The 20,851-nt window shown below is 44.2% G+C and overlaps 1 protein-coding gene across 1 annotated transcript in view; it reads right to left on the bottom strand.

Moving 5' to 3' along the window:
• ltk (leukocyte receptor tyrosine kinase) overlaps nt 1–20,851 on the bottom strand; it is a 114,445-nt gene that overhangs the window by 66,405 nt on the left and 27,189 nt on the right. The window contains exons 5-9 of the mRNA XM_067992159.1: nt 11,289–11,439; nt 8,807–8,938; nt 4,898–5,054; nt 2,553–2,735; nt 567–665 (exon numbers count right to left, since the gene is read on the bottom strand). Coding sequence (XP_067848260.1) covers nt 567–665; nt 2,553–2,735; nt 4,898–5,054; nt 8,807–8,938; nt 11,289–11,439 — 722 coding nt within the window. The remainder of the gene's footprint in view (nt 1–566; nt 666–2,552; nt 2,736–4,897; nt 5,055–8,806; nt 8,939–11,288; nt 11,440–20,851) is intronic.

Raw genomic sequence — 20,851 nt, 5'->3', positions numbered from 1 at the left:
CTCTCATTTTAGTGTACAGTCTTTTCACATTGGGCCCTTCTCCAAAAATGACTGTCCAATAATAGTGTCTAAGTTCCACCTATAACAGGTCAACATTTGGAAATTTTCCCCTCGTCTATTGAGTAAATCTCAAAGGTTTCAACAACAATTTGCACTTATATAGCGCCTTTAACGTAGGAAAACTTCCCAAGGCGCTTCACAGGAGCGTAATAAGACAAAAATTGACACCAAGTCAAAGAAGAAGATATTAGGACAGGTGACCAAACGCTTGGTCAAAGAGGTAGGTTTTAAGCAGTGTCTTAAAGGAGGAGAGAGATGTAGAGAAGCAAAGAGGTTTAGGGAGGGAATTCCAGAGCTTAGGGCCTAGACGGCTGAAAGCATGGCCGGCAATGGTGGGGCGAAGAAAGTCGGGGATAATCAGATTGCCCTTGCAAGTCAAACCCTTGTACACTGATACAAACTGAACAAGAGTAAATCTTGTTTAAAAAGCGGAAGGCTTTGTTGAAAAATGGCTAATTTCAATATGTAAATTAGCCCCAGATTGGCTGCCCATCTTTTCTCTTTACCTGCCAGTGGGTGTAGATAGATCTCTCCAACTTGATTGACAAATGAAATCCCATCATGGCCGTCTGCTGTGATCCCATCAGCTTCAGACGCATCCCCGCCTGAAAGAGGTGCACAGAAACAGAGAACCTCACACTTATTAGTTATACAGTTCTTTAGCTACACTTTACATTTAAGGTCTCAGCCCTGGCTCAGTGGAAGCACTCTTCCCTCAGGATCAGAAAGTTGTGGGTTCAAATCTCCATTCCAGAGACTTAAGCACAAAATCTAGGCTGAGGGAATGCTGCACTGTCAAAGGTGCCATCTTATGGATGAGATGCTAAGCTAAGGCCCCATCTGCCCTCTCAGGTGGATGTAGAAGATCCCATAGCACTATTTCAAAGAAGAGCAGGGGAGTTCTGCCTGGAGTCCTGGTCAATATTTAAGCCTCAACCAACATCACTAAAACAGATTACCTGGTAACTATCTTCTTGCTGTGCGCAAATTGGCTGCCACGTTCCCTACATTACAACAGTGATTACACTTCAAAAGCACTTCATTGGCTGTAAAATATTTTGGGACATCCTGAGGTCATGAAAGCTGCTATAGTCTTTTCTTTTTTTCCATTGTACATTTCCTATAACCGTTTGATTGATGGGGTATCCAGGGAGAATGAAATGGCATTGCAGGACTCATCGGGAATACCTCGATAATCTCTGCTGTTAGCTTCTCACTGGGCTTCTTTCCACTCAGCCCCAGATAACCCTGAAAAGCAATGCCCTAATTATCAGGATGTGGAGATGCCGGTGATGGACTGGGGTGGACAAATGTAAGGAATCTTACAACACCAGGTTATAGTCCAACAGTTTTATTTGAAAATCACAAGCTTTCGGAGGCTTTCGAAAGCCTCCGAAAGCTTGTGATTTTCAAATAAAACTGTTGGACTATAACCTGGTGTTGTAAGATTCCTAACTAATTATCAGGGACATTTTGGCTGGACAGCAGTGCGAAGCTTGCCAGCATACCTTGAAGGTAGACCTTGTGGTTTTACCAGGTAGCTTCTGACTTCTAAGCTCGAAGTTTCTGATGACTTGTCAGCTTCTGGTTTTATTGAAGTTACCTGGTATATGTTTACCAGCACATGGGAAGGATCAGATCCAACAAAACTAACCCTATGAAGAATGACTTATAGGCAGGCCTGAAGGAGGGTTCTGATTTGTTTCAGGACCATTGTAAAACCAAGGAGCTCACAGCTGGAGAGCCACTCGCTGCTCTAAACCAGAGCTGCTGCTCTGTAGCAGAGACAGGAACGGGAAAAAAAAATGCATGGACCCATCACTTAACGGTAATAATGAAGGAGAAGGTAACACTTCTCAGCTGGATGCAAGGAACTGGTTTGAACTGAAATGATCTTGAATTTACTGGTTGGCTGCAATGTTACTAGCAAAACTGATACTACAGCGCTATCGTTTGTAATGAACAGATATATTAGCACATCAATAAAATCCACATCGTAGAACTCTACCAATTGCAGTTTGTTTTGCCATGAAGGCCTGAATTTCATCCCAGGTTATTCTCATTTGTGGTTCGACGGTGTTGACTGTTCTACAAAATGGCAGGAACTGAACAACTGCCCAACATATGCAGTGCATCATGTTCCCTGTTTTTCGAGGACATCAAGTTAAGTGGTATTTAACTTGGCCTCAGGCCCAAACAGTGCTTCCGAAACCAGGATAAAGGCACACAGTCCCATCTGTTACTATAGTGGGGGCTATCCAAATTGGCCACCAGCTTTACAAGAGTAAACTGGTGATGTTGGGATGGAAACAAACAAGATAATTGTGAATAATTCTTTTGAGAATCTCAGAAGAAAGAATACTGCATCTTAAAAGTTAAAAGCAAGCAGAGATGGGGAAAAGTTATTGATCCCTCGGCCTTAATGTACAATTCAATAGCATCATAAAATTCTTGAATACAAATGTCATACGATGTGGTTTGCTCGGGCCTACCTCTGTATCCACCACCTCCTCCTCCTGAAGTGCAAGCCCCACCACCCCCTCCAAAGCCTCCATGCGTTGCCCACTGAAGCTTCTTCAGAGCTTGGGGACACGCATTGCCCCCATTAGCGCCTTCTATGAGAGACTCTCCTGCCCAGGGAAACTGTGTAATGTCATTCCAACCTCCTCCTCCTCCTGCAGGACAGAAGTTACAAGCATCAAATTAGACTAGAAGAGATACACTCATTAATGACTATCTTATCGCTAATCTTTGTCTCATGTATCTACCTCACTCAAGTCTATCTTCATCCTTTTCACTCAGACGTGACCTGGAAATTCAGCAGCTGAATAGTTGCCTCCCAACCCAAAGACAGTAAGTTGACATCCCAGGATGTGACTGACTTGGAATGGTAACAATTCCAGGGAGCCCTGATATCAGAGCGATGCTCATTCCAGGATCACCCTTTACTCAAACTCCATTGTCTCAGAATGGTCCCAATCATAGGACAGTGATGGAATACCCACCGCTTACCTGGATGGATGCAGCCACAACAGTGCTCAAGAAGCTTAACACCATCCAAGACAGAGCAGTTCACTTGACTGGCATCCCTGTCACCAGGTCCAATAACTGACCCTTCCATCACCATCGTACAGTGACCGCAGTATGTACGATCTACAGGAGGCACTGCAGCAACTCACCAAGGTTACTTTGACAGCAGCTCCCTCCCCTGTGACCTCTCCTACTGAGAAGGATGGGAGCAGCAATGACATGAGAACACCATCTCCAAATTCCTCTCCAAGTCACGCACCATCCTAACTGGAAGAGGTATCGCCGTTCCTTCAAGGGCACAAGGTCAACATCCTGGAATTCCCTACCTAACAGCATTGTGGAAGCACCATCATCGCAAAGATTACAACGGTTCAAGGGGAAAGCCCATCACCACCTTTTCAGAGCAACTAGGAATGGGCAATAAATGCGGCCTTGCGAGTGTCGCCCACATGCCAATGCCTCAGGGAGATGTCTGTCCTAGGTGTACCAGACAGTGGATCAGAGAACAACCATCAAAACCTGACTGAGCTACTCATTGGGCCCCAGCTATTCACAATATATATCAATGATTTGGATGAGGGAACTAAATGTAACATTTCCAAGTTTGCAGACGTCACAAAGCTGGGGTGGAATGTGAGCTGTGAGGAGGATGCAAAGAGGCTCCAATGTGATTTAGACAAGTTGGGTGAGTGGGCAAGAACATGGCAGATGCAGTATAACGTGGATAAATGTGAGGTTATCCACTTTGGTTGTAAAAGCAGAAAGGCAGATTATCTGAAAGGTGATAGATTGGGTAAAGGGGAGGTGCAACGAGACCTGGATGTCCTTGTACATCAGTCGCTGAAAGCGAGCATTCAGGTGCAGCAAGCAGTTAGGAAGGCGAATGGTATATTGGCCTTCATTGCAAGAGGATTTGAGTACAGGAACAGGGATGTCTTACTGCAGTTATACAGGGCCTTGGTGAGACCACGCCTGGAGTATTGTGTGCAGTTTTGGTCTCCTTATCTGAGGAAGGATGTCCTTGCCATGGAGGGAGTGCAACAAAGGTTTACCAGACTGATTCCTGGGATGGCAGGACTGACGTATGAGGAGAGATTGGGTCGACTAGGCCTATATTCACTAGAGTTAGAAGAATGAGAGGTGATCTCATCGAAACATATAAAATTCAAAAAGGACGAGACAGACTAGATACAGGGAGGATGTTCCCAATGGCTGGGGAGTCCAGAACCAGGGGTCACAGTCTCAGGATTCGGGGTATGCCATTTAGAACTGAGATGAGGAGAAATTTCTTCACTCAGAGGGTGGTGAACCTGTGGAATTCTCTACCACAGAAGGCAGTGGAGGCCAAGTCATTAGATGTATTCAAGAAGGATATAAATATATTTCTTAATGCTAAAGGGATCAAGGGGTATGGGGAAAAAGCGGGAACAGGGTACTGAGTTAGATGATCAGCCATGTTCATTTTGAATGGCAGAGCAGGCCGGAAGGGCCGAATGGCCTACGCTTGCTCCTATTTTCTGTTTCTATGTTTCTACGAGGCCAGCAGATTAGATAGTCACTGCCCTTCAATTGGAAACCTATTAGGCAGCTGTACTCGAACTATTCGTGCTAGCTTCAAAAAATTGGATCTTCTCTCTTAGGCTGTTTTTGGAAGACCTACCACAAGAGTTACAGTGGAGCATTGCTAAAGGAAAGACTACAATGGCTCCTTTAACTTAATGTAACCATGTCAATTTTCATGCTGCCCCACTGAGAACTCTAGGAACCTGGTCAAAGAAGATTACAAGCCATTTTTTTTCTCACTAACCTGCTGCCCCTATTTGGCCATTGAATCCAGGCACTGATGTGTCATTTTCATACTGTTCCAACACCAGATCATCCATTGAGGCATCTGGGTCCTCCAAGTACGCCTTTCCACCTCCCCCTGCTGCAATCAACAGCGGCATTGGAACCCCATTGTTCATCTGCATAGAGAAACATAATTCAACCACATCAAAGAACCATTTTTATTCTGTACCTTGAACTGCAAAAGTGTTCTTAATAGGGTTAGTTTCATATGTATTGTAATCCATTGAGTCCTCCTGCTCTCCATAAAAGGCAAGCCCCTGCCCCATCCCCAGAAGACCATTGTGTCCTATGGAGTAGTCATCATCTAATTTGAGAGCAATCACTTTAGCCTTCAAGGCTCATTCATATCTAATTCCAAGTGAATGGCAGCAAGCCACCAATTCCCACTTGTAGGTGTCATTTGTGGGTCAGTGGTAGTACTCTCACCTCTGAGTCAGAAGGTTGTGGGTTCAAGTCCCACTTCAGAGATTTGGAGCTCATAATCCAGTGTGATACTCCAGTGCAGCACTGGAGATGCTGTCGTTTAAACCAAGGCCCTGTCTGCCTTCTCAGGTGGACATAAAAGACTACTTCAGAGAAAAGTAGGGGAGTTCTCCCTGGTGTCCTGGCCAATATTTATCCCTCAACCAACATCATTCAGAGAAAACAGATTATTTGGTTATTATCACATTGCTGTTTGTGGGATCTTGCTGTGTACAAATTGGCTGCCGCATTTCCTACATTACAACAGTGACTACACTTCAAAAGTATTTCATTGGCTGTAGAGCATTTTGGGATGTCCTGAGGTTGTGAAAGGCGCTAAATAAATGCAAGTTCTTTCTTTCTTTCTCATTCAATTGGTCAAATGAGCAACATTAGTTGCAGGGTGCTATCGAGTCACAAATGATCAAAGGACATGAGAAGACCAACTATGATTAGACTTTCCAAACACTGCTTGGTGTCCGAGTTGGGGTGCATAGTATGGCCTAACACTTGTAGGGAATTCCTTATTTTGTGTGATTCTTGGACACTGGAGTCACTAAGTCAAGCAAAGAAAGTCACCCTAGCTCACGATAGTTTCGTTAATCAAAAGTAATTATTTAATGATATTAACATTCATACGAGCATTCATGAATCAAAATCAAACCATATATATAACTTTCCTCTATAAAATCCCACTATATACTTAATAATTCGCAATGTTATTATGTAATGACTCAACAATTCATAAACACATCAGGCAAATCATTAATACATATACAATCTTTAAACCAAGGATTTTGCTCATCGGGCCTGAGGTTGATCAGCTCTTCAGAACTCGAGGTCCTCTTCTTCTTGCGTGATGTTCAACTGCAGAGTGCGTTCCTCGTGACTGCCGGGTAGTGAAGAAGAGACTATACTTCTCTCAAAGTCTTTTTATATTGTTTTTATCAATAGGACGTAGGATTGGGGAGGGTCATTCTTTCTGTCCAATCACTCCCTGTTGCTATACCGCAATGATTAACATACCTGAATGATTGACAGTTTAGGCTTTGATCATGTGACTGTAGAAAAGGCCATGGGAGCTAAATTGGGCCGTGTAGCGCCCGTTGTTTCGGCGCAACATGGCCTCTCTGACATCCAAGGTGGTGTGTTGGATGTGCACGCACGTTTCCAGCGTGACATGCGCCGGACGCCATCTTGGTATAGGAGTTAGCGCAGGCGCAGATAACGAACGCTGGAATCATGTAAAGTAGGGAGAAAATGGCTTCAATCAGTGTACAACACTGATTTAAAGTGATAGACACCATTTTGGGACTTGACGCTCAACTCAACGCACAGTCTTAAACCCGACCATCTGAACGTGTCTCAGAGTGCCTGGAGGACCCCCCACCGGCGCTATTTAAAGGGACCAGGCAGGATTTACAGGTTAGTGGCTGGATTATCGCTTCAGGCTGCTGAGACATTTGTAACTGCTTTTGGAGGTTTCCTAGACTTGAATACTAGGACGTGGGGACATAGTTTAACATTTAGAGCCAGGACGTGCAGGAGTAAAGTTAGGAAATGCTTCCACACGCAAAGGTTGGGAGAAGTTTGGAATGCTCTTCTGCAGATGGCAGTTAATGCTAGCTCACTTGTTAATGTTAAATCTGAGCTTGATAGATTTCTGTGAACCAAGGGTATTAAGGGATATGGGGCTAAGTCGGGTAGATGGAGTTAGGTCACAGGTCCACCATGATCTCACTGAATGGTGGAACAGGCTCGAGGGGTTAAATGCCAGTGCCACTTGCTGCCTCCTGATATGTGCCACCTTCTCCTGCAAGAAAGTGGGACATGTGTCTGGGTGATGTGCATGTCATGGTTGAATAGTTAGTGTGCGAGGCCTGTGAGTTGTGGGTGGGCAGGTTAAAACAGTGGTAATGTGTAAGGGTGAGAGGAAGTATCTGGTTATAAGAGTTGAGTACTGATGGAAAGAGTTTGTTGACATGTGGGTGATGGGGGTGTAGTGCATGGTGCAGTTGGTAGTAGACACCACTTGACACTTGACCTCACTCAACTTGACCACTCATGTCAAAACATTGAACTTCTTCCTGCACTGCATCCATGTTCATGATGCTGTGCACCTGGTGTTGACTTTGTCCCCCGCTGCCTCCCACTGCCTTTTGGATATATGTCTGGAGGGCCTCTTGTCCCCAGCCCCTCCTGCACATATAGGATGTCCCTTCTTCTGTCCACCTCTTGCCCAAGTGCAACAGCAGAGAACCTTGGTGCATGCACTCTCGCAGGCCTGGTACCAACTCAGATCAGCAGATTAGTGAGGTCTGGCATGCAGATTGGAGGATGTGGGATTTAGTAGTGCACAACCTTTATTCAATGTTTTAACATAACTCATCAGTGTGTAAACATTGGGAATGGGACCTGCATCTGTGTTTTACGTGTGCGATGTCTGATCTCCATTCAGACTTCGTGCAGTCAGAAGACTGTTATTTTCAGCAAATAACAGGTACCAGCTACCTTTAAGAGATTTGCAAGAAACATCCTCCCTTTAAGAGATTGAGCTCCCCCGGTGGTGGAAAGTGTGAATTGCATTGATTCCACGTGCAATGGAATGCTGATTGCAGGTGAGTCCTCGGGTGGGCCAAAACTTGCGTTCTGCCTGCGCAGGGATCATTGGGCGTGGGGTAATTGCACATCACGCTACCTACGCCCAAAAACGGCCACTATCCAATTTCTTCCCCCCCCCCCCATGTGCTCGATCGATGGGTTGTAAACGGTCTCTTTATTGTCTCTGCTTGTGGCCTTTCATGCAGAGATAGCCTCTTACATTCCCATATCCAGGCACTCTTAATGGTCCAGACCTCTCCAATTATGATTGGTTCACTGGTTTCAAATCCATTCCTTATACCATTTGACCATATGCTGGATGTAATACTATTTGATGTTCTACAAATACGAGTTCTTTTGAACAGATAGGAATGAGAGGCCCATGCTTTTTTTCACACCTATCATTGCTTTCTGACAACGCTTTAAGCTCAATATTATCCATTTATTTAATAATCTAGATATCTATTTGCAGTACAATGTCTTCGATCCCAAAACTCAGACTTCTCCAATGCCATCAGCGTCAGTGAGGGCAAAACAGGATTTGTGAGAACGCAGTTTACCACATTACTTTGTTTGCAGGTTTTCAAACGTCTCTGTTTAAAAGGGGTACAGTTAACCCTTTCCTTCCAATGTCTTTTGTTAAAGGGGTTTTGAACCCCACACAGTTACTGGTTCTGAAATACAGAATCTAATAGACAGAAAACATCAGGAGACCTTTCAGCATTTTATAAATCAGAGCTACAGATTTCATTTTGCGTGTATGAGAAAACGTACAACTGTGTTCCTCATAACAGAATCTGTGTACCTTAAAGATATATGTTGCTCCGCCACCTCCACCTCCACCTCCTGCCCATTCCGACATGGCATTGTTAGCATTGTATTCATCTTCAATGATGGAAGATTCTCCCAAGCAGATCTTCTGAGTCATGGCGTCTTTCTAAAAGGAGAAGCAGAGATTGTGTTAACCTCTAGACTTTGCTAGTCATGCTGCAGCCATTCTATGGACTGTAGTTTATTTCTCTTAATAGATGCATTTAAGGGGAAGTTAGATAAGCACATGAGGGAGAAAGGAACAGAAGGATACGCTGATTGGGTTCGATGAAGAGGGGTGGGAAGATGCTTATGTGGAGCATAAATGCGGCCATAGACCAGTTGGGCCGAATGGCCTGTTTCTGTGGTGCAGATTCTATGTAATTCTATGTAACTCTATTCACAGCAGCTAGCTGCCATTGTATGAAATGGTGATTTGTGGGAATGGATTTGGGGATAGGCTTGAAGATCAATAGACTTGACCTTTGCTTTCATCCCACATTTAGCTGAGAAAACAGTGGAAAGCTGGTTGGCTGAAAGGTGTCCTCCAATCACAGCTGAGTGTAGTTTATATTGGACAGACAGGTACCTGACATGCACGGAAACCCATTACCATGTTAAAGAGTCTCCAGACCAAGTGGGTGACAAATGTACACAGGATAAGTTTCTGTTGGCCTGATATACAATGAGCACTTTTCTCCACATGGACATGGCCCCAACATATCTGAGTCCAGAGAACAAAAGCCAATGCTTAGGGAGCCCACAAACTTATCAAACCCTGTGATGATAGGCTACCCCGGTTCACCCAGATTTTAACCTGATAAACCACAAGGTCTAAACTCACGGAGCAACGACAAGCTTCCCTCTGCTTGGCCAGCCAAAATTTCCCTAATGAATAGGGCATTGCTTTGCAGGGTTATCTGGAGCTGAGTGGGAAGAAGCCCAGCTCCAAGTGCCAGGTCTATCATTTAGGACCCATTAATGGGCCAGAATGGCTGGTCAATCATCAATGGTGATCTGCAACCTATCTGTCTGTTATCAGATTACTATGTCTGCCACAGAGGGTTGACTTAGTTGGATCATCTTGGACCTTCTCAGGACCACAAAAATATCTTGCTTTCCTCATCCCTCCCTAATCGGTCATTCGCTAACTGGCATGTACGGGTCTGAGCTCTCGCTTGGCAGCAGAAACTCCAGAAGACCAACATGGCAAGGTGCACAATTCACTATAGAATGTATGCGTAAATTGGCGGAATTCTGCTGACAACAGCAGGGAAACATGCCACACCACCCTGAATGGTAGTTCCTGTGATTGTTTGCCTCTCTGCAGCTCAATCCTGGTAGGCACCGTGTCCTGGATATGTAAGTACCTGTTCTCATGCCTGGCCTTCCAGAGTCTGTTGTCCCAAGTCGCAGAGTTTTTTCATCTGCCATGTGAGAAGCTCCCTTACTTGAAACCACCTTCAGCAACAACAACAACAACAACTTGCATTTATATAGCGCCTTTAATGTAGTAGACTGTCCCAAGACGCTTCACAGGAGCGATTATCAAACAAAATTTGACACCGCTCTACATAAGGAGATATTAGGACAGGTGACCAAAAGCTTGGTCAAAGAGGTAGGTTTTAAGGAGCGTCTTAAAGGAGGAGAGAGAGCTAGAGAGGTGGAGAGGTTTAGGGAGGGAATTCCAGAGCTTAGGGCCTGGACAGCTGAAGGCACGGCCGCCAATGGTGGAGCGAAGGAAATCGGGGATGCACAAGAGGCCAGAATTGGAGGCAGTGCAGAGATCTCAGAGGGTTGGAGGAGGTTACAGAGTTAGGGAGGGGTGAGGCCATAGAGGGATTCAAAAACAAGGATGAAAATTTTAAAATTGAGGCATTCGAGATCTCCTCTTAGCTGCGTAATGGCATAATTCTGCACTTGGGGCACCCACCATCATATCCCACAAGTTAATACACTTCTCAAGAAGGTGAAAAGATCACACTAGGTCCCAGGTGAGTCCGCCAACAACAATGTCTATGAAAAAGAGCACTACAATTCTTTCAGAAATGCCCAGGGCAGACACTCCAAGCCTGGCCCTCTTTGAGAGAAATAGGCTCAGTGATTCTTCCAGGTATCTTCACATGGTTAAACTTGAAGAAGCCTCATTATTGCTGTGATAATGCACTTCCATCTCCCACCCAGGTAACCAGGAGGACAGGGTTATCTGATATTCCCATTATCACCAACTCACTCCAGCCAGAACAATGACGTGACAAGGTATGTTTGCTTCCTCCTGCCCTACAGTCAAGAGGGCAAGACAACTCATTTCCCAATTAAATGTGGGTCTGAATCAAGATGATTCAAGTCCAGTGTCCCAAATGGTATATTCCCCTTATCCTCTTGCACTTCATACATTCACACTGTGAGTCAAGCAAGCACTCGCACGCATCACCCTTGTGTTGTGACAAACAAGATTTGGCAGACATTCCGCATACCCCTGGGCAGGCATCTTCTCCTTGCTGTCCAACCAGGATATAAAGAAGATCATCCTTCTCCAGATGAAAGATGGCTGAAATGAAGATTCCATGTGACCTCTTGTTGCTGTTCCGGGCTCCTTTGCCTCCAGCGGCTCCATAAGCAGACACCCTAGAGAAAAGGGATAGGTGAGGGATTGCTGGAATCAGAGCTGGGACTAAACAGAACGTGAGACCAACTGGAATCAGAGCTGGGACTAAACAGAGCGAGAGATCAACTGGAATCAGAACTAAGGCTATACAGAGCAAGGGATCTGCTGAATTCAGAGCTGGGACTAAACAGAGTGTGGGACCAACTGGATTCAGAGCTGGGACTAAACAAAGCTAGGGATCCACTGAAATTAGAACTGGGACTAAACAGACTGAGGGATCTACTGAAATTAGAGCTGGGACTAAACGGAGCAAGGCACCAACTGGAATTAGAGCACTGACAAAATGGAGTGGGATCTACTGAAATCTGATTTGGGAATAAACAAAGAGAGGGATCTACTGAAATCAGAGTTGTGACTACAGAGAACTAGGGATCTATTAGAATCAGAGATGGGACTAAGCAGAATAAGAGACCAACTGAAATCAGAGCTATGACTAAACAAAATGAGACACCAACTGGAATCAGAGTTGGGACTAATCACAGTTAGGGATCTACTGAATTCAGAGCTGGGACTAAACAGAGAGGGATCTACAGAAATCAGATTTGGGACTACAGGGAGTAGGGATCTACAGACATCAGCGCTGGGACTAAACAGTGAGGAAACTACTAAAGCTAGAGAGGAGATTAAACAGAGTGAGAGATCTATTGAAATCAGAGCTGGGGCTAAACAGCGAGAGGGATCTATTGAAATCAGATTTGGGACAACAGAGAGTAGGGATCTATTGATATCAGAGCTGGGACTAAACAGAGTGAGGAATCTACTGAAGTCAGAGATGAGACTAAACAGAATGGGGATCTACTAAAATCAGAGCTGGGACTAAAGAGTGCAAGGGATCTACTCAACTCAGAGCTGGGACAAAAGAGTGAGAGACCAAGTGGAATCAGAGTTGGGACAAATCAGAGTTAGGAATCTACTGAAGTCAGAGCTGGGACTAAACAGAGCGATAGACCAACTGAACTCAGAACTGGGACTTAAGAGTGTACAAGGTCTACTGAAATCAGATCTGGGACTAAAGAGAGTGAAGGGTCAACTGAAATCAGATTTGAGCTACAGAGAGAATAGGGCTACTGAAATCAGACCTGGGACTAAACAGAGCGAGGGATCTACTGAAATCAGACCTGGGACTAAGCAGAGCAAGGGATCTACTGAAATCAGATCTGGGACTAAACAGAGCGAGGGATCTACTGAAATCAGATCTGGGACTGAACAGAATGAGAGATCTACTGAAATCAGATTTGGGACTACAGAGATAAAGGAGCTATTGGCATCAGAGCTGGAACTAAACAGAGTGAGGAATCTGCTGAAGTCAGAGTTGAGACTAAACAGGGTGAGGGATCTACTGAACTCAGAGCTGGGACTAAACAGAATGAGAGATGAACTGGAATCATAGCTGGGACTAATTAGAGTGAGGTATCTACTGAAATCAGAACTGGGACGAAAAACAGAGAGAGAGTGATCTACTGAAGTTAGAGCTGGGACTAAGCACAGCGAGAGTCCAACTGGACTCAGAGCTGGAACTAGAGTAAGAGATCTACTGACATCAGAGGTTGGACTAAAAGGAGTGAGAGACCAACTGGAATCAGAGCTGGGATTAAACAGAATAAGGGATCCATTGAAATCAGAGCTATGACTTCATAGAATCATAGAATGGTTACAGCATGGAATGAGGCCATTCAGCCCATCAAGTCCATGCCGGCTCTCTGCAAGAGCAATCCAGCTAGTCCCACTCCCTTGTTCTTTCCCTATAGCCCTGCAAATTTTTTCCCTTCAAGTACTTATCCAATTCCCTTTCGAAAGCCATGATTGAATCTACCTCCACCACCCCCTCACGCAGTGCATTCCAGATCCTAACCACTCGATGTGTAAAAAAGTTTTTCCTCATGTCGCCTTGGGTTCTTTTGCCGATCACCTTAAATCTATGTCCTCTGGTTCTTGACCCTTCCGCCAATGGGAACAGTTTCTCTCTATCTACTCTGTCTAGACCCTTCATGATTTTGAACACCTCTATTAAATCTCCTCGCAGCCTTCTCTGCTTTAAGGAGAACAACCCCAGCTTCTCCAGTCTATCCACGTAACTCAAGTCCTTCATCGCTGGAATCATTCTAGCAAATCTTTTCTGCACCCTCTCTAAGGCCATACATCTTTTCGAAAGTGCAGTGCCCAGAATTGGACACAATACTCCAGTTGTGGCCGAACCAGTGTTTTATAAAGGTTTATCATAACTTCCTTGCTTTTGTACTCTATGCCTCTATTTATAAAGCCCAGGATCCAGTATGCTTTTTTAACCACTTTCTGAACCTGCCCTGCCACCTTCAATGATTTGTGCACATATACGCCCAGATCTCTCGTTTCTGTATCCTTTTAGAATTGCACCATTTAGTTTATATTGCCTATCCTCATTCTTCCTACCAAAATGTATCACTTTGCACTTCTCTGTGTTAAATTTCATCTGCCACGTGTCCGCCCATTCCACCAGCCTGTCTATATCCTCTTGAAGTCTATCACTATCCTCCTCACTGTTCACTACACTTCCAAGTTTTGTGTCATCTGCAAATTTTGAAATTGTGCCCTGTACACCCAAGTCCAAGTCATTAATTTGTATCAAGAAAAGCAGTGGTCCTAGTACCGACCCCTGGGGAACACCACTGTACACCTCCCCCCAGTCCGAAAAACAACCGTTCACCACTACTCTCTGTTTCCTGTCACTTAGCCACTTTCGTAACCATGCTACCACTGCCCCTTTTATTCCATGGGCTTCAACTTTGATGTCAAGCCTATTATGCGGCACTTTATCAAACACCTTTTGAAAGTCCATATACACCACATCAACCACATTGCCCTCATTGACCCTCTCTGTTGCCTCATCAAAAAACTCAATCAAGTTAGATAAACACGATTTGCCTTTAACAAATCCTTGCTGGCTTTCCTTAATTAATCCACACTTGTCCAAGTGACTATTAATTTTGTCCCAGATTATTGTTTCTAAAAGTTTCCCCACCACTGAGGTTAAACTGATTGGCCTATAGTTGCTGGGTTTATCCTTACACCCTTTTTGAACAAGGGTGTAACATTTGCAATTCTCCAGTCCTTTGGCACCACCCTGTATCTAAGGATGTTTGGAAGATTATGGCCAGTACCTCCGCAATTTCCACCCTTACTTCCTTCAGCAGCCGAGGATGCATCTCATCCGAACCGGGCGACTTATCTACTTTAAGTACAACTAGCTTTTCTAATACCTCCTCTTTATCAATTTTTAGCCCATCCAGTATCTCAACTACCTCCTCTTTTACTGTGACTTTGGCAGCATCTTCTTCCTTGGTAAAAACAGATGCAAAGTATTCATTTATTATCTCAGCCATGTCCTCTGCCTTCATGGTAGATATCCTTTTTGGTCCCACCCCTCCTCTTACTACCCATTTACTGTTTATATGCCTATAGAAGACTTTTGGATTCCCTTTTATGTTAGTCACCAGTCTATTCTCAAACTCTCTCTTTGCCCCTCTTATTTCCTCTTTCACTTACTTTTGTACTTTCTATATTTAGCCTGGTTCTCACTTGTATTATCAACCTGACATCTTTAATACGCCCCTATTTTCTGCTTCATCTTACTCTCTATCTCTTTCATCATCCAGGGAGCTCTGGCTTTAGTTGCCCTACCTTTCTCCCTCGGGGGAATGTACCTAGACTGTACCCGAATCATCTCCTCCTTAAAGGCCGCCCATTGTTCAATTACAGTTTTGCCTGCCTGTCTTTGATTCCAATTTACCCGGGCCAGATCTGTTCTCAACCCACTGAAATTGGCCCTACTCCAATTGAGTATTTTTACTTTAGAGTGCTCCTTGTCCTTTTCCATAGCTAATCTAAATCTTATGTTACTATGATCGCCGTTCCCTAAATGTTCCCCCACTGACACTTGTTCCACTTGGCCCACCTCATTCCCCAGAACCAGATCCAGCAATGTCTCCTTCCTCTTTGGGCTGAAAACGTACAGTTCAAGAAAATTCCCCTGATCACACTTCAAAAATTCTTCCCCCTCTTTGCCCTTTACAATATTACTAGGATAGTTGAAGTCCCCCATTATCTCTATTCTATGGCTTATGCACCTCTCTGTAATTTCCCTGCAAATTTGCTCCTCTATATCCTTCCCACTAGTTGGTGGCCTATAGAATACACCCAGTAGTGTAATGGCACCTCTATTATGTCTTAACTCTAACCAAATAGATTCTGTCCTAGACCCCTCCAGGACCCATCCTTAACAGAGTGAGGGATCTACTGAAATCAGAGCTGGGACTTAACAGAGTGGGGGATATACTAAAACCAGATCCAGGACTAAACAGTGTGAAGGATCAACTGAAATCAGATTTGGGATTAAACAGAGCGAGGAATCTACTGAAATCAGATATGGGACTGAACAGTGAGGGATCTAATTAAATCACACCTGGGACTAAAAAGAGCAAGTGATCTACTAAAATCAGAGCTTGAACTAAACAGAGTGAGTGATCTACTGAAATCAGAGCTAGGACTAAACAGAGTGGGAAACCAACTGGAATCAGTGCTGGGACTAAACTGAGTGAGAGACCAACTGGATTCAAAGCTGGGACCAATCAGGGTTAGCCATCTACTGAAATAAGAGCTGGGGCTAAACAGATTGAGGGACAACTGGAATCAGAGCTGGGACTAAAGAGAGAGAGGGGTATCTACAGAAGTCAGAGCTGGGACTAAACAGATTGAGTGACCGACTGAACACAGAGCTGAGACTAAAGAGAGTGGGTGATCTACTGAAATTAGAGGAGGGACTAAACAAAGCGAGGGATCTACTGAACTCAGAACTTGGACTAAACAGAATGAGGGACCAACTGGAATCAGAGCTGGGACTAGTCAGAGTTAGGGATCTACTGAAATCAGAAATGGGACTAAAGGGAGGGGGAATCTACTGAAGTCAGAGCTGGGACTATACAGAGTAAGGGATCTACTGAAGTCAGATCTGGGAGTAAACAGAGTGAGGAACTTACTAAGCTGAGACAAAACAGAGTGTGGGATCTACCAAAATCAGATCTGGGACTAAATAGAGTGAGGGATCTACTGAACTCAGAGCTAGGACTAAACAGGATGAGGAATCTACTGAACTCAGAGCTCAGACTAAAGAGTGCAAGAGATCTATTGAAATCAGATCTAGGACAAAAGAGAATGGGGGATATATTGAAATCATGGCTCGGACTAAACAGATTGAGGGATATATTAAAACCAGATCTGGGATTAAACAAGAGTGAAGGATCCATTAAAATCAGATTTGGGACTAAACAGAGAGAGGGATCCATTGAAATCAGATTTGAGATAATAAAGAGTGCGGACTTACTGTCTTCAGAGCTGGGACTAAACAGAGTGAGGAATCTACTGAAGGCAGAGCTGAGACTAAACAGAGCTAGGGATCTACTTAAATCAGAACTGGGAAAAAACAGAATAAGGCTCCAACTAGAATCAGAGCTGTGACTAAATAGAACGAGAGACCAACTAGAATCAGTGTTGGGATTAATCAGGGTTAAGGATCTACTGAACTCAGACCTTGGACCAAACAGAGATCTATCTACTTAAATCAAATCTGGGGCTAATCAGAGTGAGGGATCTACTGAAATCAGACCTGGGACTAAAAAGAGTGAGGGATCTAATCAAATTAGAGCTTGCACTAAACAGAGAGGGGTCTAGTGAAATCAGATTTTAGACTACAGAGGGTAAGGATCTACTGACATCAGGGCTGGAATTAAACAGTGAGGAATTTGCTGAAGTCAGAGCTGGGATTAAACAGAGTGAAGTATCTCCTGAAATCAGAACTGGAACGAAAGAAATTAAGAAGTTTGCAGATGATACAAAAATTGGCCGTGTGGTTGATAGTGAGGAGGAAAGCTGTAGACTGCAGGAAAATATCAATGGACTGGTCAGGTGAGCAGAAAAATGGCAAATGGAATTCAATCTAGAGAAGTGTGAGGTAATGCATTTGGGGAGGGCAAACACAACAAGGGAATACACAATAAATGGTAGGATACTGAGAGGTATAGAGGAACAGAGGGACCTTGGAGTGCATGTCCATTGATACTTGAAGGTAGCAGGACAGATAGAGAAGGTGGTTAAGGCGGCATACGGGATACTTTCTGGGATGTGATTGCACTAGAGAGTGTACAGAGGAGATTTACGAGGATGTTGCCAGATGTTGGAGAATTTTAGTTATGAGAAAAGATTGAATAGGCTGGGGTTGTTTTCTTTGGAACAAAGGAGGCTGAGGGGAGATTTAATTGAAGTATATAAAAGTATGAGGGGCCCGGATAGAGTGGATAGGGAGGACCTATTTCCCTTAGCAGAGGGGTCAGTGACCAGGGGACATAGATTTAAAGTAATTGGTAAAAGGATTAGAGGGGAGCTGAGGAGACATTTTTTCACCCAGACATTGGTGGGGGTCTGGAACTCACTGCCTGAAAGGGTGGTAGAGGCAGAAACTCTCATCGCATTTAAAAAGTACTTGGATGTGCACTTGAAGTGCCGTAAACTACAGGGCTACGGACCAAGTGCTGGAAAGTGGGATTAAACTGGATAGCTGTTTTTCGGCCGGCATGGACACGATTGGCTGAATGGCCTCCTTCTGTGCCGTAACTTTCTATGATTCTATGATATGAAGAGAGAGAGAGAGAGGGATCTACTGAAGTTAGAACTGGGATTAAACAGAGACACAGACTAACTGAACTCAGAACTGGGATTAAAGAGAGTAAGAGATCTACTGAGATCAGATTTGGGACTTGAGAGTGGGGGATCTACTGAAATCAGAGCTCCGACTAAAGGGAGTGGAGGACCAACTGGAATCAAAGCTGGGTCTAAATAGAATGTACTGGGATCTACTGAAATCAGAGCTAGGACTAAACAGAGTGAGGGATATATGAAAACCAGTTCTGGGACTAAACAGAGTGAGGGATGTATTGAAATCAGATTTGGGACTAAACAGAGATAAGGATCTACTGGAATCAGAGCTGGGACTAAACAGAATAAGGGCCCAACTGAAATCAGAGCTGCGACTAAATAGAACGAGAGAGCAAATGGACTCAAAGCTGGGACTAATCAAGGTTAGGGATCTACTAAACTCAGAACTGGGACTAAACAGAGAAGGATCTACTGAAATCAGACCTCAGACTAAACAGCTAGGGATCTACTGAAATCAGTGCTGGGACTAAAGAGAATAAGGGACCAACTGAAATGAGAGTTGTGACTAAATAGAATGAGAGACCAACTGAAATCAGAGCTGGGTCTAATCAGGGTTAAGGATCTACTAAACTCAGAGCTGGGACTAAACAGGGTGAGGGATCAACTGAAATCAGTGCTGGGACTAAACTGAGTGAGAGATCTACTGAAATCAGCATGGTACTAAACTGGGTGAGATACCAACTGGAATCAAAGCTGGGACTAAACAGATGTGGAGATGCCAGTGATGGACTGGGGTGGACAAATGTAAGGAATCTTACAACACCAGGTTATAGTCCAACAGTTTTATTTGAAAATCACAAGCTTTCGGAGCTCCGAAAGCTTGTGATTTTCAAATAAAACTGTTGGACTATAACCTGGTGTTGTAAGATTCCTTACATAGGACTAAACAGAGTGAGGGATCTACTGAAGTTGGAGCTGGGACTACAGACAATATGGGACCTGCTTGAATCAGATCTTGGACTAAATAGAGTGAGGGATCTAATGAAATCAGAGCTGGGACTAAACAAAGTGGGGGACCAACTGGAATCAGAGCTGAGACTGAACATAGTGGGGGATCTACTGAAATCAGTACTGGGACTAAAGAGAGAGAGAAGGATCTAGTGAAGTCAGATCTGGTACTACAGACACAGGATCTACTTAAATCAGATCTTGGACTAAACAGGATGAGGGATCTACTGGAATCAGCACTGGGACTAAACTGAGTGAGATACCAACTGGAATGAAAGCTGGGACTAAACATGGTGAGAGACAAACCGGATTCAAATCTGGGACTAATCAGAGTTAGCCACCTACTGAAATAAGAGCTGGGGCTAAACAGATTGAGCAGCCAACTGAACACAGAGCTGGGACTAAAGAGAGTGGGCGATCTACTGAAATCAGAGCTGGGACCAAACAAAATGAGGGATCTACTGAAATCAAAGCTGGGGCTAAACAAAGCTGGGGATCTACTGAACTCAGAGACTGGACTAAACAGTTAGGGACCAACTGGAATTAGAGCTTGGACTAGTCAGAGTTAGGATTCTACTGAAATCAGAACTGGGACTAAAGAGAGAGGGGATCTACTGAAATCAGATCTGGGACTAAACAGAGTGAGGAACCTACTGAAGTCAGAGCTGAGACAAAACAGTGTGGGATCTGCTAAAATCAGAACTGGGACTAAACAGAGCGAGGGATCTCCTGAACTCAGAGCTGGGACTAAACATTGTAAAGAACCAACTAGAATCAGAGCTATGACTTAACAGACTAAACATAGTGAGGGATCTACTAAAAGCAGATCTGGGACTAGACTGTACGAAGGATCAATTGAAATCAGAATTAGGACAAAACAGAGCTAGAGACCTACTGATACCATAGCTCAGATTAAACAGAATAAAGGAGCAACTGCAATCAGAACTGTGACTAAACAGAATGAGAGACCAACTGGAATCAGATTTGCCACCAGAGTGAGAGACCAACTGGAATCCGAGCTGGGACTAATAAGAGTTAGGGTTCTACTGAAATCACCAATGGGACTAAACAGAGTTAGGGATCTACTGAAATAAGAACTGGGATGGAAGCGAGAGAGAGAGAGAGGGATCTACTGAAATCAGAGCTTGGACTGAACAGAGATCGATCTACTGAAATCAAATCTGGGACTAAACAGAGTGAGGGATCTGCTGAAATCAGATCCAGGACTAAACCGAGTGAGGGGCATAGTTAAATCAGAGCTGCGACTAAACAGTGAAAGGGATCTAGTGAAATCAGATTTGGGACTACAGAGAGTAAGGATTTTCTGACATAAGAGTTGGAACCAAACAGAGTGAGGAATCTACTGAAGTCAGAGCTGAGATTAAACAGGGTGAGGAATCTACTGAACTCAGAGCTCGGACTAAAGAGAATAAGAGATCTATTGAAATCAGATCTGGGACCAACGAGAGTGAGGATCTACTGAAATCAGAGCTTGGACTGAACAGAGTGAGGGATCTACTGAAATTAGAGCTTGGACTAAACAGAGTGAGGGATCTATTGAAATCAGAGCTGGGACTAAACAGAATAAGGGACCCACTGAAATCAGAGCTGGGACTAATCAGAGTTAGGGACCTACTGAAGCCAGAGCTGGGGCTAAACAGAGAAGGATCTCCTGAAATC

The sequence above is a fragment of the Heptranchias perlo genome, chromosome 10 (assembly GCF_035084215.1).
Source record: "Heptranchias perlo isolate sHepPer1 chromosome 10, sHepPer1.hap1, whole genome shotgun sequence".
Classification (NCBI taxonomy): domain Eukaryota; kingdom Metazoa; phylum Chordata; class Chondrichthyes; order Hexanchiformes; family Hexanchidae; genus Heptranchias; species Heptranchias perlo.
This window is presented reverse-complemented; position numbering and strand designations above follow the sequence as displayed.